The sequence below is a fragment of the Bufo gargarizans genome, chromosome 6, assembly GCF_014858855.1.
Source record: "Bufo gargarizans isolate SCDJY-AF-19 chromosome 6, ASM1485885v1, whole genome shotgun sequence".
In the NCBI taxonomy this organism is placed as follows: Eukaryota; Metazoa; Chordata; class Amphibia; order Anura; family Bufonidae; genus Bufo; species Bufo gargarizans.
Genome location: NC_058085.1, coordinates 359,117,830 through 359,142,764, shown reverse-complemented (window position 1 = coordinate 359,142,764; position 24,935 = coordinate 359,117,830). Strand labels below are relative to the sequence as shown.

General features: G+C 41.5%; 2 protein-coding genes across 3 annotated transcripts in view; both read right to left on the bottom strand.

Moving 5' to 3' along the window:
* Nucleotides 1–1,052: 1,052 nt before the first annotated feature.
* On the bottom strand, nt 1,053–12,998 carry LOC122942222 (cytochrome P450 26C1). The gene is made up of 6 exons (XM_044299723.1): nt 12,792–12,998; nt 11,714–11,938; nt 10,930–11,205; nt 9,806–9,961; nt 3,586–4,161; nt 1,053–1,424 (listed from the first exon to the last, which is right to left on the bottom strand). Exons 1-6 carry the CDS (start codon nt 12,996–12,998, stop codon nt 1,053–1,055), a joined length of 1,812 nt encoding a protein of 603 aa, XP_044155658.1.
* A 7,598-nt stretch (nt 12,999–20,596) lies between these two features.
* EXOC6 (exocyst complex component 6) overlaps nt 20,597–24,935 on the bottom strand; it is a 265,734-nt gene continuing 261,395 nt past the window's right edge. For both annotated transcript variants that reach the window (XM_044297928.1, XM_044297929.1), the window contains exons 21-22: nt 22,453–22,565; nt 20,597–21,253 (exon numbers count right to left, since the gene is read on the bottom strand). In XM_044297928.1, coding sequence (XP_044153863.1) covers nt 21,121–21,253; nt 22,453–22,565 — 246 coding nt within the window. In that variant the 3' untranslated portion in view covers nt 20,597–21,120. The remainder of the gene's footprint in view (nt 21,254–22,452; nt 22,566–24,935) is intronic.

Sequence of the window (24,935 nt, the reverse complement as noted above, 5' to 3'; positions counted from 1 at the left end):
TGCCAATGAGATATGTCTGGTATTGCAATATGAGCTAGCTACACAATATAGACAGCAGTTGGCCAAACATCTTCTCACCTCCTCCATACACATGCTCAATGTAGCATCTGTTAGAGGGGAATAAGCCATAGCTAGACACTACTGGTGGCACTGGAGGGCAAAGGATAGGACATATTGAAACTTAACAGCCCACTCCTTCTTTTTCCCAGCCTTGATGGAAGGTCAGGACTCCACCATACACATTATATGTTCAGCTGACCCCATCTTTAGTCCCGTTCACATATATAGGGCTGATATGTAACACAAGACACAGCCCATGGACAACAGTGGTGCTTCTTCTAGAATGATGGAGTTGTGGTTTTCTCATTTCATATAACCACTTTTGGTTAGCCTGTTGGATGTTTCAATCCCTTGGTAGATAAGTTATTGGCCATTTCTGACAACCACCATAGGTACAGAATATATATTTCTGTTGGAAAATTAATCCCTTACAAAATTGGAAAGATCATGCCTTTGCATTGCTCATGGCGCCACATGCACAATCAGGTCTATAATTTGGGAAATGGCTCAGTAAGGTAGATGTGAAATATCACCCTTCATGGCCAGCCTTTTGGAACCCAACATTCAACCAATATGATATCTTAACAGATCTGGAAGATCTTCTAAAATCTGTTCTGTTGCCTTTTGGGTTGAGTAAACTCCACATATGGTGGATGTAGACATGTGTAAGGCTAAAGTTCAGAGAAGCCTTATGTAAGATCAATACCTAATGGTAAAACACTAACATTAGATAAGTGTGTAGGATCAAGCCACCATATACTTCAAGCCAGATACACAGAACTTAAATGTCATAAACGTGTTTCTTCTTTTTCAGCTCAATGTCACCCACATCTCCTTTAATAGCTAATTACATATAAATATTACATTATAAATAATAGAATCTCTTTAACCTACTTTACAGATAGTACAGACACCCTGCCGGGAATCCGGAGCAGAATAATTTAGGATAAGTGTTAGGGGCATAGATGGCTGTTTGGGGTATGTTGGAGAGATCATAAGTTCTCAGAATTTGTGTCATTGTCACTAGATTTTAGAAATCGGAAGAAGAGCTGCAGTCCATCTACAGGGTGCACTATAGGGACAGTCTGCATTTTGGGGAAACTTGGTGTAGCTAATTCCCATTTGGCAGTGCCCACCAACTCTATGGCGAGAAGTTTCAGTATTATTTGTGCAAGTTCTTTGCCGATACAGCTACGAACGCCGCCTCCAAAGGGGATATAATTGAATCTGCTAGCTTTTCCATCATCTCGTTCTGTACAGAACCGATCGGGGTCAAAAGAGTCAGCGTTCTGATAGATGGTTGCAGTTTCATGAGTATCTCTGATACTGTACATAACGCTCCAACCTTTGGGGACTTGGTAGCCCTGCAAGGTAAAACAAGAATTTTTTTTATCTTATTATCAATAAAGTAAAAAATAAATAAAAATTGCATAAACTAAGACAATATGTACAAAAAAGAAACAATGTTTAAAAGCAAAGGTAAGCAAATGTTACAGAATGATATGTATCATTTTCAGTTTGGAGGAAAGTAATCCACAATTCTCTGTTTTACCAAAAGGGGGCGATGAATGAACACCCTTGTGATGAAGACATTTCTTGAGATTTACTGAAGGATTCCAAGACCTGAGGTTAGTTCCTGTACATCTGCATTCTTGGCCGTGTTGCTGTATGTTTAGCAATTCCAAAATTAGTTGTAGGGCCACATCACAAGAGTACGGATGGTTTATGCTGTGATATATGGGGAATGCTACACAAGATTTGTCACAGACACCATTAAGTGCCCATAATTGCAACAGGGACTCCAGTAATTCTGTACTGCTTGCTTGGTTGACCTTTTTTCAGGTCATCCTCAGCTCAAGTACTAGCTTTTTTAGCGACCTTGGTATTCACATGTGACACCAAACTTGTATTTTTGATGGTGTCCTTTCTGGCTAGCCTTACTTTAGAAGGGATGCCCAACTTTACAAAAATATGACTGCTTTTTTTTCCAAAAACAGCACCTCACCTATCCATGGGTCATGTCTGGTAGCGTCATTGAAGTGAAAATACTGCACCCAACCAGTGCACAACTGTGGTGCCCTTTTTGGAAGACAGAAGCCATGTTTTTCTACTCATGGACAACCCATTTAAGGTATGCTTAGCAGCCTAGTGTTGTATCATCATTGGTCAAAGCTAGAACATGTACTGTACTTCGAAGAGGCTGACAAGTATTGTTACTATGGTCTGCAGAAAGTCACATTCCAACCATGTATTCACTCCGCCTAAAAAAAGCCCAGGTATTTGAGATGTTTCCCAAATTTTACACTTTACACTTGAACTAATTGTTTATCTATAGAATTTATGGTGAACCTTAATGGTACATCCACACATGGCAAGTCCACAGATAAAGCCTGCCTCAGATTGGGGGTGTAAACTGCCACTGCATCTCTCCCCCTGTTTTCAAACTTTGCATTGCAAAGGTTGAAAGTTTCCCGTAGAACCCGCACTGAATTCTACTGCTGAGAGAATTACATCACATGCAAACCCACCCTTATGAGGGTTTCCAGCAGGAGAAGAAAATTGGTGGCAATGGGTTCAGAGTGGGTTAATAAAAAAATAACTGATAGTGACCTCACTAATCTGGCTACTACCGTTCAACTACTGCCTGGATGCTTGCTGGTTTCTACTTTCTGGTCCTGTCTTCACACATAGGAAATGCCCGCTCAGCCAATTACTGAGCTGGATCACTGCTGCGTCCAGTGATTTGCTGAGTGGACATTTTGAGGCATTTCCGGTGTGTTCAGTCAGGTCTCAGAAGTAAAGACTAGTCGTACTCCAGTGGAGGAATAAGAGCAGCATAGGAACAGTGAGGTAGGTATCGTTTCTTTTATTTATTTTTACCCTGCAGGAAAACCCCTTTAAGACTTGGGGTTTATAGTTTAAACACCCTTGAAGTCATGAAGATACAATATAATAACACAGAAAACTAGAGATTAAAAGGAATATCTCACCATGATCTTGGACTATAATCTTCAGGAATACATGAGTAGTACTGCATGTATTGACTCTAGATCACTATTTGTGTGATATATTGTCAGGACTGCTGTGCATGCGCACAGGAGTCCTCTCCATTAAGTTATCGCAGCACATGAGTCCGGACTCTTGGTTTGAGTCCTGACAACAGGGGAACGGGGAGCAGTAGCAAAATAAAAAATAGCAATCTGGACTCCTTAAGTGCAGCACTTCTCATGTATTACAGCAAATGATAGTCCATAATGATGGTGACAGATTCCCTTTAAATCCACTCACCACTGATTCTTTTTATTTTTGGTGCTGGACTCTACCTTTCTACTTGAAGTCTTGTGAATCAGCGTACATTTTGCAGGGATCTCACACACATTGCTATACATTGAGCTGTGCTTCCTGAATATCCATTTCATAAAAAAACATGCTGCATACAATAAAGCACTGAACATGCCCATAGAGAACCAACTTGTATTCCACTTCCCCTGAGATATACCCTGGAAAGTAAAAGTTCATACTCACATCCAGTTCAAAGGTCTGCAGAGCCGTCCTGTAGCCTCCTGAGACGGGTGGGAGCAGCCTCAGAACTTCCTTCACTACACAATCCAAATATTGAAGTCTCTTCAGTTTCTCCAAACTTAGGTTCAGCTGATAACGACATTCACATGTCAGACCCTCGTCTTCTTCTTGAAACTTGGCTGAACCCAGTTGGTTAGGGGAGTCCTGCTTGTATAGTTTATTATCACAGCGGTGCTCCCATTGCATGCCATCTTGGGATCTTCTCTTTAAAATTTGTTCTCTTTCATTTCTGTCTGCTAAGATAAGTTTTGTCTGCTCCCAAATCTGTTTCACGTGTCCTTCTGAACCTAGGAGGACAGAAGAGTGGCAGCCTGCAGTCACACACTGCTTTTCAGCACCATTGTTGTTGGGATTGTCTGAAGAATGGAGACACTGGCATTGCTTGACTAACCCGTGTGATGCCAATTCCTTTCTGAGCTTGTGTATGGAAGATGGGTGTTTGAGTAAAAGAAGTATGAGTGAGGTGCTGGCACTAGCCGTCGTGAAGAAGGCAGCAAACATAAGCTCAATGGCTGATTCCTGTGTAGCAAAAGACAAAAACAATTCATGTCATCCTAGGCACAATACCGGGGTCTTCACAAGATTTGATGAATATATTGTAGCTATAAAAATGGAAGATAATAATGATAATAAGGCCTACATGACAGCTGCCAACATTTGTTGCTACCAGGGGAGGACTGGGAACTTAAAGTGGACCTGGAAAAAAACTAAAAGTGACCCCCATGTTGTAAGTGGGTCCAAATTGACAGAAAGCGGGGCAACACGAGTAGGCAGGACAAGAAATACTGTAGTGCAGAACAAAATACCACCCCTACAAAACCAAATACCACAATGCAGCACAAAATACTGCCCCAGCAGAACCAAATACCATAGTGCAGCACAAAATACCGCCCCAGCAAAACCAAATACCACAGTGCAGCACTATATGCTGCCGCCTGCACCACTGTATGAAACTGTATCATCATCCTGAGAACAGCAATACAGTCGAATTCAGGAGGACACCTGTGGCCGCTGGCCAGATGCATACTGTAAGGGCTGTTTCACACGAGCGAATCTATTGTGGGAATCACACTCCGTATGCGAGTGTGATCCTCTGCTCTAGACTTGCAGGAGCGCACGGCATTATCATGATTTATAATGCTATGTGTCTCTGCATGGCCTTTTTTCCACAGAATCATAGTGACATAAAGCTGTCAGTATGATTCTGTAGAAATAAGGTCAAGCAGGGGCACATAGCATTATAAATCATGATAATGCCGTGCGCTCCTGCAAGTCCAGAGCAGAGGATCACACTCGCACATGGAGCGTGATTTCCGCAATGGATTCGCTCCTGTGAAACAGCCATAAGTGTCTGATTCTCCTACATTAAAAGGGTTTTCTGAGACCCTCTGGATAGGTCATCAGTATCTGATTCGTGGGGGTCCGACACAGCCAGCACCCCCGCCGATCAGCTGTTTGAGAAGGCACTGGCACTCCTGTGAGTGTTGCGGCCTTCTCCGTGCTCACCAAGCACGGTATCGCAGTTCAGCCCTATTCACTTCATTTGGGCTGAACTACACCTAGGCCACGTGACCGAAAGTGTCGTCACACAGCCAAGGAGAAGCTGGGGAAGGCCACGACTCTACTGCGAGTATCGCTGCCTTCTCAAACAGCTGATCAGCAGAGGTCCCCGTTTTGGACCCCCCTGATCAGATACTGGTGATCTATTCTGAGGATAGGTCATCAGTATTAAAGTCTCGGACAACCGCTTTAATTAACGCTGAGAGCATCAGATCTTTATGTACCTGGTTGGGGGCCATGAGGAGGCCTTGGGTGGCCCCCTGGGCATTGGCCCACCAGGAAATTTCTCTGTAGGGTCTATGGCCAGTCTGCCCCTGGTTGCTGCCTGGCAGGAGGGTGACAACTTGAGGGCGCAACAATAAAAGATGTGCAGGAGCATAACTACAGAGGTTGCAGAGGTTTGCAATGAAACCTTGAACCTAATGGGAAACTACCTCCATTCTGCCACATACAAGTACTGTACTGTGACATCACTGTGTTTATTATCCCTGTACTGTGACATCACTGTGTTTATTATGTATGTACTGTGACATCACTCTGTTTATTATACCTGTACTGTGACATCACTGTGTATATTATCAGTGTACTGTGACATCACTGTGTTTATTATGTATGTACTGTGACATCACTCTGTTTATTATACCTGTACTGTGACATCACTGTGTATATTATCAGTGTACTGTGACATCACTGTGTTTATTATACCTGTACTGTGACATCACTGTGTGTATTATCCCTGTACTGTGACATCACTGTGTTTATTATCCCTGTACTGTGACATCACTGTGTTTATTATCCCTGTACTGTGACATCACTGTGTGTATTATCCCTGTACTGTGACATCACTCTGTTTATTATCCCTGTACTGTGACATCACTGTGTTTATTATCCCTGTACTGTGACATCACTGTGCTTATTATCCCTGTACTGTGACATCACTGCCTTTATTATCCCTGTACTGTGACATCACTGTGTTTATTATCCCTGTACTGTGACATCACTGTGTTTATTATCCCTGTACTGTGACATCACTCTGTTTATGATGTATGTACTGTGACATCACTCTGTTTATTATACCTGTACTGTGACATCACCCTGTTTATTATCTCTGTACTGTGACATCACTGTGTTTATTATCCCTGTACTGTGACATCACTGTGTGTATTATCCCTGTACTGTGACATCACTGTGTTTATTATGTATGTACTGTGACATCACTCTGTTTATTATACCTGTACTGTGACATCACTGTGTTTATTACCCCTGTACTGTGACATCACTGTGTTTATTATCCCTGTACTGTGACATCACTGTGTATATTATCAGTGTACTGTGACATCACTGTGTATATTATCCCTGTACTGTGACATCACTGTGTTTATTATCAGTGTACTGTGACATCACTGTGTTTATTATCCCTGTACTGTGACATCACTGTGTTTATTACCCCTGTACTGTGACATCACTGTGTTTATTATCCCTGTACTGTGACATCACTGTGTATATTATCAGTGTACTGTGACATCACTGTGTTTGTTATCCCTGTACTGTGACACCAATGTGTTTGTTATCCCTTAACTGTGACATCACTGTGTATATTATCCCTGTACTGTGACATCACTGCCTTTATTATCCCTGTACTGACATCACTGTGTTTATTATCTCTGTACTGTGACATCACTGTGTTTATTATACCTGTACTGTGACATCACTCTGTTTATTGTGTATGTACTGTGACATCACTCTGTTTATTATACCTGTACTGTGACATCACTCTGTTTATTATCTCTGTACTGTGACATCACTCTGTTTATTTTCCCTGTACTGTGACATCACTGTGTGTATTATCCCTGTACTGTGACATCACTGTGTTTATTATCCTTGTACTGTGACATCACTGTGTGTATTATCCCTGTACTGTGACATCACTGTGTGTATTATCCCTGCACTGTGACATCACTGTGTTTATTATCCCTGTACTGTGACATCACTGTGTTTATTATCCCTGTACTGTGACATCACTGTGTTTATTATCCCTGCACTATGACATCACTGTGATTATTATCCCTGTACTGTGACATCACTGTTTATTATCCCTGCACTATGACATCACTGTGTGCTACTGTATGTGAGTGAGGTGCAAAAATTAAAATTACACCTGAGACCTGGAGTCAGAGATGGACCAAAGACTTCTCTGCTAAATGAAAAGAGACCAGATCTATTAACTGCATGTACATATGAAGCTGAGGTGCATGGTTGCAGATTTTGTATTAGACCCAGGTCCATCGGCCTCTACTGTAGTAATACAGTGGTAACATTTCCTCTTATGTTCCTGTATTCCACATTTATAAAATGTCCTTATAACGCTGCATCCCTTACTGATATTGGAGTGGATTCAGTCATTTCTCCTCAGTGAAAGCCCTTACAAAACCTAAGTGGCAGTAACTATACATTCGTAAATCTGCACATTATAATTAATACATGTAAAGGTTTCCTGAGTATATTTTAAGCATTACACCAAAATCCCAGTGCATCTGTTATTTACTCCTCCGAAGAAATGTAAAAAATATGTTTAACACATTTTTAAGACTTTATACAACTATAAAAATAAAATGAAATACAATGTAGTTGTAAAGAGGGAAGGGGGAGCTACTGCGAGGCCTGTATACCAGATGCTAAGCGAGCAGATCCCAATCTGTATTTAAACAAAGCATATGGGATGATGCATTTTGGTATCGGCATTACTTATTTGATAACTGTTACATAACATAAACATATTCTGCAGCGCTGTACAGACAGCACACACAGCAGTCCATCTTCCCAGCAGAGCTTGCAGTCTATCTCTGCTTTCTGATATGTACACACACACACACAGAATCTAGAATATGTCTAAAAAGTGGTGCAAATTAGAGGAATTTTGCACAACTAGGTTTTCTATACATTTTTTGTGACTTGATTGATAGGGGACATCGCTTAGCTGGAAAGGGGAGTGTCCTAAGTTGCAACATTTTGTGCCAAAATTGTACCGCAATTCTGGCACAAAATTCTATCTCAAAGTAAGGATGGGTTCACATCCGTTTAACGTATATGTTGGGAAAAATAGGGATACAAAAGCGTAGCACACCATGCTTTTGCATCTTGCAGAGACCAGTAAAAAAAAGTAGTTTTTTTTTTTTTTTTTACAATATTTTTTTTTTTACAATGGAACTCTATGGTGATGGATGGCACTGTATGGCATCCATCTGAGGCATCAGGTTACCATATACATTTTTTGTATACGTTGTACAGATGGCAAAAAAACATGATGTGAACCCAGCCTAAGCAAACTAATAGTTGGTATAGATAAAAGTGTCAATCCCTGCATCACATGTATCATCCGGCCTGAGCCCCTGTGATAAATCTGTTGCAGGTCTAGACAGCCGGTCTAAGTTGACGCCTTCTAGAAGATTAGTAAATCTGGGCCACATTGTTTTTGGAGTGTAGGCAGAAACCAGAGTCCCCACTACAGAATGGATAAAATTGAAAACATTGTTCAGTCTGTGAGGCTAGGGCTAATAAGTCGCGCGATAAAAAGAATACAACTACACTGCAACATGTGTCGCGCAACATTTATGTTGCAGAAATGTTGTGCAACATTTTTTTTGTAATGATAGTCAATGGTGTCGCAGTGCGACGTGCAACAGGCTGGGACTGTGACGTGACAGTCGCATAAAAATCCAACTTGGATGGATTTTTTGCGACTGTCGTGTTGCAGTCCCAGAATTTCACATTGCCAAACTACTGACTAACATTACAAAAAATGTTGCGCAACTTTTCTACAACAAATTAGCCCTAGCCTAATTTGAAAGGATTTTCCAGGATATAAATATTTAGGAGAATGTTACAAAAAAATAAAAAATAAATAAAAAATAGTCCCCTGTGTAATTCCCCACCAATCCCGTTTTGGTGGTTGCCACTAGCCTTTGGTTTAGTTTTCAGTAGATGATCACGTGCCATGAGTGGCCTCAACTGTGATGTTGGCATGTACAGCACAAGACCGCTGAGGCCACTGATTGGCTGCAGTGGCCACATGGATAGAGGGCACAGGACCACCTCCAGGAGAGTAAACAAAGTGATGACCAGAGTGGATTAAACAGGTATGCTTTTTTTGTTTTAGTTTTTTTATTTAAAGGGATTTTTCAATTGATGACCTATCCTCAGGCTTTATGTTAACGGAAATTAAACAGGTATTCCAGGATTTTAATATTGATGGCCTAGCCTTAGGATCCGATTGGCAGGAGTCCAACACCCCACACCTCAGCTGTTACCAAGTAGCTCTGGTGCCAGAACTATACTGTGTAGTGGATAGAACTGGTAACTGCAGCACTGCTCCTATTGGAGTGTACGGGAAAAGCACTTTCCTGACGACAGCCCATCCATGATAGAATCCTGGAATATCCCTGACTGATCTGTCCTCAGAGATATAACTGCATTTAAAGGGATCCTCCATAATAACCACAGTGCTATCTTGCTTACACTTGTCCTAGGCTATTGGCTCTGTTTATAGGTAAGTGGCATGTTATCTCATGTATTCCTCATGACCGCAGTTTTGTGATTGCAGTACCTTTAACTCCTGCATGTCCAGCTCTTTGCCGTTCTCCTTTGCACTGTCTATCAGATAGTCCAGAGCATCTTCACACACTTCAGGATCTCTCTTTGAGATTTTATCTCTAATGGCATCTTCCATGTATTGGTGCAAAGTATCCCGTGCTTTTATGCCCTATGAAAATACATCACCTGTTAGCAGTGAACCAGAACAGCATAAGTGAAATCCGTAAATATTCTACACCAAAGGCAAAGCGTCAGTTTACAACACGTACACACATCATACGGCGTACGTGCAACCAGTAGTACAATGAAGTCTGCATGCATCTGTAGTAAGGGTAAGCCCACATCTCGGAGTATGTTCACACGAGGCAGACTTGTTGCAGAAATTTCTGGTTCTGGATCCTCGTTGAACAATCAAGCATGTCCTAACTTACTGAGATGGTTATGACTTGTTTATTGGGTTTAGGAAAAATTGTCAGTTCCACGAGCGCCTTAAAAGTCTCAGGATGGGTCAGAAATACCAGGGAGTCATTAAGAGTCTGCTTTGAAGAGTCCCTGGAGATGCTCATTGTCTTGCACTCAGCTGGACAGTTAGCCGCAAGACAATGTTTTCCCTCTTCTATGTTTTCACCCTCACCGCTGATCTTACTGAACAATTACATAGCATGCCTGTTTGCCAAATGAGCAGCTGTACGACAGCACTAGAACAGCCTATTCCGGACACTCGAATTACTATGGGGCACACGGCCTGTCCTATTCAGCATATGATTTATAGACCTTGATCCAGGCTGCTTGCTCTATTTATGTCCATAAATTATTTTTGTACAATATAGGGTGCGGGTCATTATGCTTGGGCCATTCATGGGGCATCACTGGCTTGTGGCAAGGTGACATTTATTGCAGGACATGTTGAGAGGCAGCAGTCCTCAGAGGAAGTCATATGCACCTCGCCTTCATTGCATATCTATTCCAAGTTACTTTCTAAGTTGAGATGCTTTTAGAAGAAAAGGTACATTCTAAATGAATAGGTTCGTAGCTGTAGTTTGCAGAACCAAGGATGTAAATCATGACTGAATGTGGCAGAAGCTGTAAGGAGCAGCAAGCATGATCTGGATGTGCATCTGATAAGCAAATACATACCTTGCGGAGACCGCTGAATGGGATATCCAGGGGGAGAGAGAAGAGATTCTCCACTAGTTGCTCAAAGACTCTGGCCAACTCCTTAAACTGCTTCTCCCCCAAGCTAAGTCCCAGCAAAATACGGGCAGCAATCCGGAAAGTAAGAGCTTTGGCAGAAGAGAACATAGAGATGGAGCCAGGTTCCCTGCACCAGCCATGCAGCTCCCAACTCACAGCCTCCTGGATACGGGGGATGTAGCTCTCCAGCGCCGGGTGGCTGAACACCTTAGCCATAATCTGAAAGCAAGAAAGGTGACAATTAAAGAAGCATCCTATGATTCCTATAGGAGAAATATAAATCTAAATCTAGCAGGCATTGGTGCTTGTGTATAAATCTGCTTTAGATAAAAACTGTTTAAAAAAAAATGTAAATGAACAGACGTGAACGTTTTATAAAAACAGCCTAAATCTGTCACTCTGGGGTCCTTCGGGCTGAACTCAGTATACAAAGTACATTCAACATTGGCATAAGTTTGGCGTAGGGACCGCAATATATTAAAACATTGACACTATTGGCCACCAGCAAGTTGATCCAGTGAAATGGATTCAGTGACTTAATTCTGGTCATACAAAAGCTTACAAGATTTAAAAGCTATATGAAGATGAATTGACCATTACACAAGTCTATGGTCTAAACATGTACCTAATGCTTATGACAAAAATGATCCCAAATCTGTATAGATAATAACGTAATCAATCTAAATGCTAATTCATGTAAAAATCATGACATTCAGTGGTTACTCACTTTTCTCTTGTGTCTATGGAGTTCGCCAATGGAGTTGACCAGAGTATTGGAGCCCAGGATGATCTGGGTGCTCTGCGGCCACTGTGTACTAACCAGGTGATGTTCTCCTAACAAGATCTTGCGGACATTTTCTGCGCCGGTCACGCGGATCAATGGTTTTCCGAGCAGATGAGTTTTAAAAATGTTCCCATACTTTTCTCTTCTGGAGCTGTGGAAGTTTGAGCCCTGGAGTGGCCATAAGTAGTCACAGTCAGCAAAGAGAATATCCCAGCATAGGTCATCAAGCTCTGGCTTATGTTACAAATCATATCAGGTCATCAAACCTTTTTATTACGTATAATAATATCTGCATTCATCTAGAGGTATATATATATATATATTATAGATAGATAATCATAAGGATATATTTGCTATATAAAATCTAAGAATTATGAGTAGTTTTAATTGAAACTACAACTCCCAACGTAGTCCTTCTTTTTATCCCTTTTGTTTCTGTTACCTTTAAACTAAAACAAAAATCATTATTTTAATTGTACTTTCAAGATCTAAATGTAACACAGACATATAATATCAATAAATCCCTGAATAACCTGACAGCTCAATGTCAGTCTTCAGCTATCCAGCAGCTGGAAAAATATTTTGGTACTTGTGGTTCCACAACTGCTAGGAATTTCAAGAAGCGGAAGTGCATCCATCTAAAATATGAATGACACAGGATTACTCAGTGGGATAGAGTCTACCGCTAGAAAAGCTTCTTGGCACTTGTGGTTCCACAGCATGACTAGGTCTGGCAATATAAAGTCATGTTCTGACTGGAATTATCAGGCTTTGTCTCTCCTACAAAGGGGATGTTGCTTTACTTGTGTTTTATACAATGATAAAAAGTAACACAAAAGTAACAAGCTCTGCTAATAATATTATTCCAAATAATGGCAGAGTGAATGAGAGGAGACCATTAGATTGTAGGGCTGTTACTTGTGGTTCTCCTCAACACTTATAACCATGATATTAATATAAGTTACTAATTAGGTCATTAGTCACTCATAGATCAGCATAAAATACATTCCTGTGCTCCTACCTGTACAAGCCAGTGAAGAGTTTCTCCAAAAAATGGCCATCCCATAGAGCCCTTGGGTAGAGGTAAATTGCTGCTCCTGTCTCTAGTACTGTGCCATCTCAGGGACCATAGCTGGTGAGATACAGCCAGGAGCAGAACCAGGGACAGGACTGATGTAAAAGCCGCTTCCAGAAATGACATATAGTTGAGGTCTGTAGTGAGGAACATCTCGTTGTCTCCAGCTGCCAGGAGGCTTTAGGCTTGCAATTAGAGTCACTTCCAACTGTACAGTGACTACCAGCTCTGGAGAGTCAGCCTCACTCACTGGAAATGGTTTAATTGACACTGGGAGGCGGCTTACTTTTTACTCCGAGATGTTTAACACTTTGATTAATCCATGAAGATCTCCCCAGCCCTTCAATGCAAGAGAAGAACAATTCAGCAAACATGAAGGAAACCTTAGCCTAAAAAAAAAACCTTAAAACAACAAACATGGGTGAAAAAAGATGTTCTGTAGGTGATTTAGGATCTCCCCCTTCCTTGAAGGAGTTATTTTCTGTCTTGAAAGGAATAAATAGTGAGCACTGGAGACCCAGCTATGCTGATTATAAGGCTAAAATTGCAGCTTTCAGGTTTTTATTATATATTTGGCATGCTATGGAAGGTGATATATTTAGGTTCCCCCAGCCAAAAAAAAAAAAGAAGCTTAGCCGAGAAGATTTATTTCTGAAAGATAAGGGGCATAGCTGCAGGCTACACATCTATAGAGCAATTTGCACATTAATATCTACCCTGCTGCTTCCTTATTCCTGTCCTGAACCAGAGGTGATCATCCAAGAAGAAAAATGTATCCACACCACAGAAGACATTTACAAGAACTTCACAAACTTTGCTAACAGGTGTTGCAGAAAAAGAAAGCTACAAAAAGCTTCTTCTACAGGATATGAAGATGGGAAATACTCACCAGCAGGTCTGTGCAGCAGCAGCAGCAGGAGTGCAAGGACTGATTGATGTCTTGAAGGGGGTCTAGTCTATCACTCCTAAGGACAGAGCTGAGCCTGCCTCCTAGCTACATTTATATACATATTGGCTTATAATATGATCCACCTTCAGGGGCTGAGGTGCCTCCCTGCATATGTGAGTAGCAGGGAACATTTGCTAGGATTGGGCAACTTGAGGGGATTGAAGGAATGTGTAGACTTGGCCAGAAGCTAGAGAAGGATAGACCTATGTGGACCTTCTGCCCTGTGCAGCACCAAGGCATCATTTGACTAGTGGTAGCCCATAGCTGCAGATTGTACACTATCATTATGGGGATGATAGTCTCCTTTGATAGGCTACAAATGGGAGTATATTTATTGTACATGGGGTCATTTATCTCCTGGTGACAGGTACACAGGGCAGGTTATCAGCCAGTGTTGACTCTAGATAACAGCACATATCATTTCACTTTTTAGGCTGTTGTAGTAGAAAGATGACTGATAGCTTCCTATTATCTTCTGTTGAACTAGATGTAGTGGCCATCAGTCAATGAATATAACAATTAGTGCTCACACCTCATCAGAGATAAAGAAGCACTTCTAGACTGGGGAAGAGTAAAGGTCCTGCAGGGTGGAGGTGTGGAGTCCACTGATCCCAGCACAGCTCCCAGTTTGAATAACATATACATGGGGGCTTGTTTTACTGGGGTGTGAGCACTATTTCTGCTGGCTGTACTGGAAACACCTGTTGTAGTAGAAGTCAGTGATGAGGAGTTATAAAACGTGGTGACTACTGAAGAGGATGAGAACCCTTTACTTAAGCACCATAAAATAGTGTGGACAAGCCCAGCACCTAAGGATAGACTGGTCAGCCTGGGGTCTGGTCAGCAGGGCAGTAGTGTAGTATATGCCTGGGATTAGAAAATATTCAGTGGTGAACTGTATATATGCTGCTCATCAGTGTCCAGAATCTATCTATATGTATGCATAGAGAAGATGTATACTAGATGCAATATAAATAGGGAAAATAATATCTACTAGCCATCTATCATCTATATATCTAAATTCTATGTCAATCTCATATTTATAATCTATCATTTTATATCTATATTTTCCATATATCTGTCTGTCAATCTATCTGTATCTCATTTTTATCCTATCAATATATTATCTATCTATCTCATATCTATCCATTTTCTGTCATTTCAATATTCTATCTATCTATCCGTCTATCTATCTATCTATCTATCTATCTATCCCATTTCTATCTATCTATCTATCTATCTATCTATCTAATATCTAAATATTTTCTTTCTGTCATTTCAATATTCTATCTATCTATCTGTATCTAAAGGTCCAAGAAAGTGGTTTGAAAGGTTGGATTGGATACATCAGTCAATAATTTTATGTATTTCACCAATTCTGGAGTGCTACTGGATTTTTGTTGATAAGTGTGGGTCTGAGCCATACCCCTTGTATCTGTCTTTTATGTTTCCTCTGAGCTGTTTATATTTTGCTTGAGAAAGACCCAAGATGGCAGGTTGAAATGTTGCATTGGACAAGTGGGTGAATAACTTTCACATTATCTATCTATCTATCTATCTATCTATCTATCTATCTATTATGACATATCTATCTACTACAAATCTATTTGTCTATGTATCTATCTATCTATCTATCTATCTATCTATCTAATATGACATATCTATCTATTACAAATCTATCTATCTATCTATCTATCTATTATGACATATCTATCTACTACAAATCTATTTGTTTATGTATCTATCTATCTATCTATCTATCTATCTATTAGTGGTGGAGTCGGGGATATTTGGCTGCCTGGTTAATAATTAAGGCTACATTTATTCACAAGTTAATATACCAGAGGCTGATGTTTCTTGGACCTATAGATCCATAATTTAATGTTTCTTGAAAATACATGACATAGACTTCTGCTAGAATGCAGCAAAGCTCCTATAATGTACCACTTTGTAGCTTATCTTGTCCATGCTTATTCCAATTGTCTGTATTATGTATGTGCACCCCTTATCATATGTATATGTATCATAAATAATAATAATAAAGTAGTGCTGGACTGTGTAGTCGGGAAGGGTTAACAGTTACCTAGTAAACAGGAGGCCCTGGCCAGACTGCAGGGAGATCTAGACCTGGGCATCTGAGCTCAATCGATAGACATGTCCTTCCAGCATTATCCGTGGCGGTGCAAACATGAAATACACTGGGTAATAATTTATAGCGCCATCACTATAAATCTCTGGAGTTTGAGCCTCTCTGCAGTAATTTATGGCCTTAGATGTAGATCTCCCATGAAGGCCAATTCCCCAGATCACAAACTGTAATAAAAGCAGAGTAGTGCTCCCTGCACATGGGCCAGGACCTGGACACAAAGTCTTCATCTGCCAATAGCTATTTGGAAAACCACCAAGGCCAATATTTGTGAAATGCTAAGTAATTGGGGGAGATTTAATGGTGATGGGGGGCAGGGCAGACAAGACTGCACACTGAGCAGCATCCACACGTACCCCATAGGAAAAAGCCCAAATAAAACATCTACTGCCTGGGACTCTGCAGATGGATGTAAGCTCCTACAGACTGGGCTCTCTATTCCAATCTACTGTATCTAGTTTACATTAAAGGCTCATTCAGTTGACCGTATTTTTTTTTGTGGTCCTCAAAAACTGGATCCGTTTTTTTTGCAGACAGTTCAGCGTGTACACAAAAAATGGAAAGTGTGGTTATATTTGATTCCGTATGTCTTGCGGATCAGCAAAATTGTATTTTATTTTTTTGAGCTTTAATTTGGGCTGGTTCTTAAACTTTGCGGACATGGATCTGCAAAAAAACAGATTACATACAGAAATACATCCATTGCATGCCGCATTTTTGCGGATCTATTGACTTGTATGGGACCATGGAACGTTTTTTGCGGACAAGTATAGGACATGCTGTATATTTTATGCAGAGCCACGCATTGTCCGCATCTTTCGCGTCCCTATTGAAATGAGCGTCTGCGTATGTTCGCCAAAATTGCGGAAAGGAGGCGGAACCATACATACGGTTGTGTGAATGAGCCCTAAGGGCAATTTATTAAGCATAATTTGTCAAAATTCTAACACAAACGGCAGCAGAAAATGGAGCAGGCCTAATTTACACAAACCTCAGTTGCAAAAAAAGAGTTTTTTTTTTAAAATACGCCACCCTTATTAAAAATTTGCACTATTTTGTGGCATAAAAATTGGTGTAAATGTACCCCAGTTACAAGGTGGTGCAAAGAAAGGCACACGGAGCTGTATGAGCCATGTGTACCAAATTTGGTTGACCTACCGTATTTTTCGCCCCATAAGACCCAGTTTTTGTCCCTGCGTCTTATGGGGTGAATACTAATGAGTGCTTCTATTATGGAAGCGCTCATTAGTACCGTAGGAGTGGGAAGCAGTGAAGGCTCTGTACTCGCCGCTTCCTGCTCCTCGGCTGTGCTGTGGCTGAGCACACTGTGAGAGCGCTCTGTGACCTCACGCTGTGCGCGGCAGTTTACAGCACAGCAGGAGGAAGAAGATCACCGGCGGTGAGGAGAGTCGTCGTCCAGAAGCAGGAGAGGTAAGTGTTTATTTTATTTGATCTGTGGCATGGGGGGGGGGGTCATAATGGAGCCTTTTAAGTGACATGGGGGCTCATAAATGGCACTGGGGCTTATAAATTACATTGGGGGGCTCATAATGGAGGCTCATAAATGGCACTGGGGCTCATAGATGGCATGGGGGCTCATAATGGGTGCTGATAAATGGCATGGGGGCTGATAAATGGCATGGGGGGGGCTGATCTGAGGTCTTATTAACATTGGGGGTCTGATCTGGGGTCTGATTGAGGGGCTTATTAACATTGGGGGTCTGATTGGGGCAGTCAGATGAGGTGTGATTAACATTGGGTGTCTGATTGCTTTCCTGGTCTGAGGTCTAATGAAAAACATGTTTATCTTATTGTCATTCTCTAAAACCTAGGTGCGTCTTATGGGCCGGTGCGTCCTATAGGGCGAAAAATATGGTATTTGTTAATCTCCAGAGGACCTGTATTGTGCTGAGGGGCTGTCAGTAATAATTGGGCAGGTATAGTTCATTTATTGTAAATCCCCAATTAGTTTTTCTCTAAACCACTTATGATTAAGCATAATAATATAAAAATATGAAAAAAATTATGGCACACCAAAATGTTTAAATGCACAGGGAAATTTTTGTATGCAAAAAGTGCATAATATATATATATATATAGATATATATATATATATATACACACACTAATTGCCAAGTAACCAATGAAGGAGTTGTTGGTATAGAATGACACTTAATATGTGTGAATGTAATGATGATAGATGTAAGTTATTACAAAAATTAGAGCGAAAGGATACGTTTATTGGGGAAAACTGTACAATTGAAAAGAGGCTCTAGGACCCTGTTGGGCCACCTCTAGTCTAGATACAAGATGAGATATGGTTGGACATGGATGTATACAGGTTCTGTATGGTATCCTGCGGCACATTTGCCCACAGATGTTACAGCTGGGCCTGTAGATCCTATGCACTCGTAGGTTGCCGAAGCTGGAGTCCCAGCTGCTCTCAGAAATACTCAATTGGAGATAAATCTGTAGATCGGGCAGCCAAGGAGGTGTTACAATCTCGTGGAGACATTCCTAGGAAACCCTTGCTTCGTGTGGGCAAGCATTATTCTGCTGAAAAATGCCAGTTTTCCAGCCTTGCCGTGAGAGGCAACACTCCAGGTTTCTAGTTCACGACACCATTGTAAATGAAGGTGACGGTGGCTGGGTGTCAATGACAGGACTCGTAATTGGCCCCATAACACCAAATTTCCTTCTGCTAAGCCCATGGAAATGTTCTGGGCAGAGACAGGGGTGTGTAATGTAGGTGTCACCTGTGTCTAGATGGTGGACCACAAAACTGTGGGAGCTGCTTATGTTTGTAGGTGGATCAAATGATCCTCTACTGGTGGGCTGTCTGGATCATCTGGAGCTTGTTCGCTGAGCGTGCTTGCCCTCACACAACCATTGCTGCCAACATCCCATTCTAGTGGACTCAAGCTGTCACCGTATTACATGGTCAACCATTCACTTTAATGGCAATGATCTAATAGTAGATTTCCTCTGCAGCGTTGTGTGTGGTGTCTGGAGCAGGACATGTGGCGATCAGCTGACCACTGCAGCAGTCCGTCCACTGGCATCATGTATAGATGAGCACCAATCAACTTGAATATTGTCACTCTTAGCTCATTCGGGGTGCAAACTGCCCCATGTAGAAGGACCCTTAGGCACTTTACTCTTCTGTACTCTCCCTAATGGCTCGTACATATACACCAATATTTTGTGTGAAACATTTAATGCATTTTATGACTCTTCTTAGATACGCTCCTTTTCAAAAATGTTGACGTGGGTGTAAAAAGTGTCCTGAATGCATAGTACATTACTCATCTTTGGGTGCGGTGTTTGCCACATTTTGCTTACATCCACCATCTACATATAATGGAAGTGATTTCTAAAAGGTGAATGTGATTGTACAACATACAAATGGTTGTAATCGCGTGTACTTTTTTGCTGTGACTTTTAGAAAACAGCAGCCATAGCAATATTTGTTACTAATTGTTTATTGGAATCCAGTTACAACTACTGTTATGTGTATGGGACGTAGGATTTCAAGGATCATTTTCCAAGAGTGCTTTGTAAATGATAGAAGGGATACAAGCAACACTGACCCATTTTCTTAGAATGAGGCCCAAAAAAAGGAAAATTTATAGAAGGTGGGTTTACCTACTAACGTAATAAGTAGCCATGGTGCCTCAGTACAAGCCTTCAAATGGGCCCCACTAAATACGGCCACATCCAGCAGCTGGTTCCAGGTATGAAATGTTTACAGGTAATTTGGTCTTCACTTTGTTCCTTGTGTCTTCTTGCAGAAATTCTCCATTGTCCCCTTTCACTCTCCACTTCCATCATCCCCAGTGATCAGTAAAGCCGGCCATATACAGGTGAAACTCGAAAAATTAGAATATCGTGCAAAGTTTATTTATTTCAGTAATGCAACTTGAAAGGTGAAACTAATATATGAGATAGACTCATTACATGCAAAGCGAGATATTTCAAGCCTTTGTTATAATTTGGATGATATTGGCTTATAGCTTATGAAACCCCAAAGTCACAATTTTGAGGTACCCTTTGCTCAGGGGGTATGGATTAATTAGCTGACTAGAGTGTGACACTTTGAGCCTAGAATATTGAACCTTTTTACAAAATTCTAATTTTAAGCTGCATTAATGCAATTCCTTTTAATTTGCATTACTGAAATAAATGGACTTTTGCACGATAGTCAAATTTTTCGAGCTTCACCTGTATATTAGATGGAAGTGGATGGTTGCGGAACTGTTGAACAACCATTACATCAATGCAGTCATATACATTTTACTTAATTTTGGTCATATTCAATGACACCAGGTGAAGGACTAAAGATCTTTCACTGTGGAACAGTCTTTTACCCAACGACCGTTCATGTAACAACTAACTGCACCACAAGTGACTGTTACACGAAGATGATTGTTTGTTGTTAAATTCACCTGACGAACAATTATTTTGGCTGAAATTGTCCATTTTGATCAACTCTGGACTATCTGTCCGGCTACCTTAATTAACTTCTGGAGGACTGGACCCTTGACCCTATAAATATACCCCAAACGTTGCTTGGTAGGTTTAATGTTTCCACTTAACAAAAAATACACAAAGCATCTAAACATTGTGTCTATTGTAATAAATAAAACTACAGTATTCTGGAGTTTTTTGACATTATTTTTATTCCCGAAGGAAATCAAAAGCAAATATTTACAAAGTATAGATCAAAATCACAACCCCTGAGAACCAGATCTATAGTAAAAGTGGCTGCTCATACACTCACATAGGAAGACATGTCCATTCAGCAGACAATGATCGGGGTCTGTAGGAGAATGTAATCATTAGCAGACCCTTCATCTCAATGACTGACTCACGTATCATCTCAATGACTTCACACAACATACAAAACCCATCTTAAAATGCCATAGAATCTGAGAAGTGGCAGAATTTAGCAGCAATAGGTAAAATACAATATTTAGAGTCCATTCATCTGCTTTACACTCCAATTACTGGTTCCACTCCTGACACCACGTGTGCGAGATATAAAAACCTCATAGTTACAAAAGCAACTGTAAAAACATTAGTTAGTCCTGTCCGACTGGACACATGAGGCGCACGCTTTATTCTGCAGGAAAGCAATGTGCTGATTATAGGCTTCTGTACACTTTGTAGTACGGCCACCACTAAGAGTGTTGGGACATCCCATTCACCAGACTTCTAAGCTGCTTCACCACGGTGTCTATCAACTTCTGCCTATCCCGGTCGTTCTTCCTGAACTGAGCAAAGATATTATTCTTCTTGTTCATGTCTTTCATCCTAGGGAAAGGAAGAGGAAAGTGACAGCCTGTAATTCCATATCTTTGTACAATGACACATCAGGATTGCCTGCACTATAGAGGGATAGGAGGTGCAGGTAAATCTGTATTTATTACTGAGCAGCATGATGTAGAGCAGAGTTCATCAATCTGCTGCTTTTTAGAAGCATGGGAGTAACATAACCACATAATGGATAAATAAAAGATTAGATAGATAGCTAGACAGACTGATAACATTACAAGGACATGCCAACAGCTTCCTCTAAGCTGCGCAGAAGCACAAACATACAACTCAGAAGCTTCCCCGCTTAGGGAAAATCAGCTGTGGACTCCCTGATCTCCCCCCTTCGGGAACAGTGCTCCTGAATCACTGTGCCCAACCATAGTGAGAACTCTGCAGCCATACAGTTACAGCTGCACAGCCTTCTCTATCCCCTCTATATGATCAATGCAGAGAGGAAACAGGAAGCTGTTCAGTCTCCTGTCACAGCCAGGACAACTGGAGCTGGAGAGGTCAGTAAACACTGAACTCAAGGTATGAAGCATTAATTATTTTACTGCCGTCCACCAGGAATCCTAAAACGTATTGACTATCTTAGACTACCAGGATTTCATACATTAATCCCTTCAGTGACCTAGACCACCAGGAATCTGTACATGAAGTCCTTTACTGTCCAGGATGACCAGAATAACCCCACCTGACTGTCCTAGACCCCTAGGCATGCTGACTTCACTCCCCTAGACCACCAGAAGTATTGACTTTAGTTTTTCACTGCCCGAGATCACAAGCGTTGCTGACACTAATACCACTAATACCTTTTCTACCAGACATGTAGTCATTAACCCCTCTACGTCTCTAAACTACCAGGGATACAGACATTAACACTTTCACTGCTCTAGACCACCAGGCATGCCGACAATAATATTTTCTATTAGAGGGAGTATAGTCCAAAGCCCTAACTGCTACATGGGCTTACAGGGAACCTTGGATATGTCTTTGGCTTTTTCCATTCTGTTGCCCTGGGTAAGTTTTGTGTAAGGCTCTTCACCATAAGTATGCAAAAAAGCTAGATATTCAGGAGCTCTATTAATGAGTGTTGAGTCAGGACATATGTATATAATGGCACAGGAGAGCTCTATCAATGTGCTAGTATTAGCAATTCGAAGATCGGTTATTTTATCTGGGAAGCACCTACTTACTTTTCAAGCAGAATGAGAGCTGTGCTCGGGTTCACTCTTAGATATTTGGAGGTGGGTTGACCATAATCGGCGAGATATGTAGACCAATCCCAAATCATGAACAGGTCAAGGAGCTGAAAGACACAGAAGATGATTATTCTCATTAACATCAAGCAAGGAAGGATAAAAAAAATTAAAAAAACACTTTAATGACTAAATACAAGGTAGCAGTAAATGTCCAGTGGAGATAGTGGTGTGTAATACTTCCGCTTCCACTGGTACTATTAGTGTCGGGTGGGGTATCTGGAATTCCATGCTAATTTAAGCCAGATTCTTTACCTAGCTCTAATTAAGTGCATTAAACCTCCCCTGCTAGATTATGCTCAGCGGGGAATCCCCGGCTCATAAGAAGAGTCCAACCTCCGGGGAATGCCTCCTTTCCAAACACAAATAAAATGATACCCCCTGAGCACAGATCATTATTTTAAGATCTGCTCCTGAGGTTGTTGGTCAATACTCAAGTAATCTCTTAAAAGCTAATGTGTCTGAACTAAAACAGCGAACCATTTATTCAGCTTTAAACCCATAATCCCTTTAAGCCATTTCAAACCCACTTCCTATCCAGTTTATAATTGTTTGCAGCACATAAGTAGCATGCTAATAAACTTTACTGACCCCACTATAGCTGCCCGGGATCGCCTATATACCATTATCCAAAAATGTTATCAACCAGTACATGTCATGCTTTTCGCAGGAGTCACGTGACTTTAATGTCACTATGATCACTAACTTAAAGGGGACATTTTCAACTGTGGACAGCAGTGTGTTGTACCTGTTGAAAAATGTATACTAACCTGCCCCCTGACGCTCAGTTCCAGCTACCTTCAGAGGTCTTCTGGTCAACGGATAGGGTTAGGTGCGCTACTGCAGTCAATGACTGAATTCAGCGGTGAGGAGATCCCAAAGTGGCACAAGACCCAGCAGGGACATGATGCTTGGTGACACACCACCACTGGGCCATTTATTGGCTGCAGTGGTGCACATGACCCCATCCACCCAGAAGTTTACAGGACAGGGACAGGAAGACCACTGAAGAAAGCAAGGGAGCTGGAACGGAGCAGTAGGGAGATGGCAAAAATGTTTTTTTTTTCAACAGGTACAACACTCTGCTGCTCACAGTAAAAAATGCTGCAAAGCTGGACAACCCCTTTAAAGGTGGTTGTCCTCTTTGGTTACTACCTTTATGTAATGAGGTCTGGCTGACAATAACAGAATCATTCAATTACTTCTGGGACCCAGAGATCAATTGTAATCTTTAATCTGCCAATGTTGGATTTCTCAACATTGGCAGTGTTGCTGTGTGACACCTTGCTATCTAGTATGGCTGCAAATAGCTAATCCGGGACGGCTCTTACTCTCTTACTGGGAGTAGTCAAAGTGCTGGGTGGGTGACTACTCCACACGTTCCAGGCCGGGTTTTGACAGGCCTATAAAAAAAAAACATCCAGCAGTGTCAGGTGGGTGGATTACTCCTCTCTGACACTGGAGCTGTGTGAAACTCTGCCGAGATCTGAGGCCTGTGTGTGGTCTGAAAGCTGAAGACAGTGTGTCGGGCGAGCAGGCCACCTAAAACCTGCAGGTGGACTTTCTGAGGCTGAGCATTCAGCCAGGTGTGGATTAAACACCCAGGATCAAAGATGACCGTTTTTCAGTATGAACTGTTTTGGGTGTGAACTAACACCAATACTGAAAATGGACTGTCATACGGTGAACCTGCAACTAGTGTGACTAAACACTGCAGTTTTTGAGTTACAAACGTGTCTTTGCCTCTATATTGCACCCGCTTGTCCTGTCTACCAAAGAGAATCCCCACAATAGTTTCTACTGAAATCAATCAGCTGTCCATGTAATGGCCTTAGATAGATGGAGCCACCTGTCCCCATACACATGCATGCTCGGCCGAGCTTGCATTTGTTCTCAGGAAAAGGGATGAAAGCTATTGCCAGACACCTCTGGTGGAGAACAAAAGGATCGGGCATATTGAAATCCAACGCCCTGATCCTTCTCTCTCTTGACATTTGCTATCCGGGGGGAGAGTATGCCATCCTGCCAAAACTGGCAGTATTGCCGGACATATATGATGATATATAGTCTTGTGTACACGCAGTCTTACCCTTCGGGCCTTGATGCGCTTAGCTGACTAATTCAACAGGGATGTGTATGGCCAACTTTAAGGCCTAAGGGGGATATTTATCATTCTAGGTACATCTGGTTTTTGGCGGTTATTTGTTGCATGATTTGACACACGTCTTTTATTTTATTAATTTTTTGCACAAGATTCCGAGACATTTACCCATTCATCGTTTTCCAAGATTTTTAACTGATGATCTATCCTCTGGATCTGACCGTGGGGGTCTGACACCCAGGACCCCATCAATCAGCTGTTTTAGAAGGCACCGGGGCTCACAGTAGGTCAGCAGCCTTCTCACAGCTTTGCCTAGGCT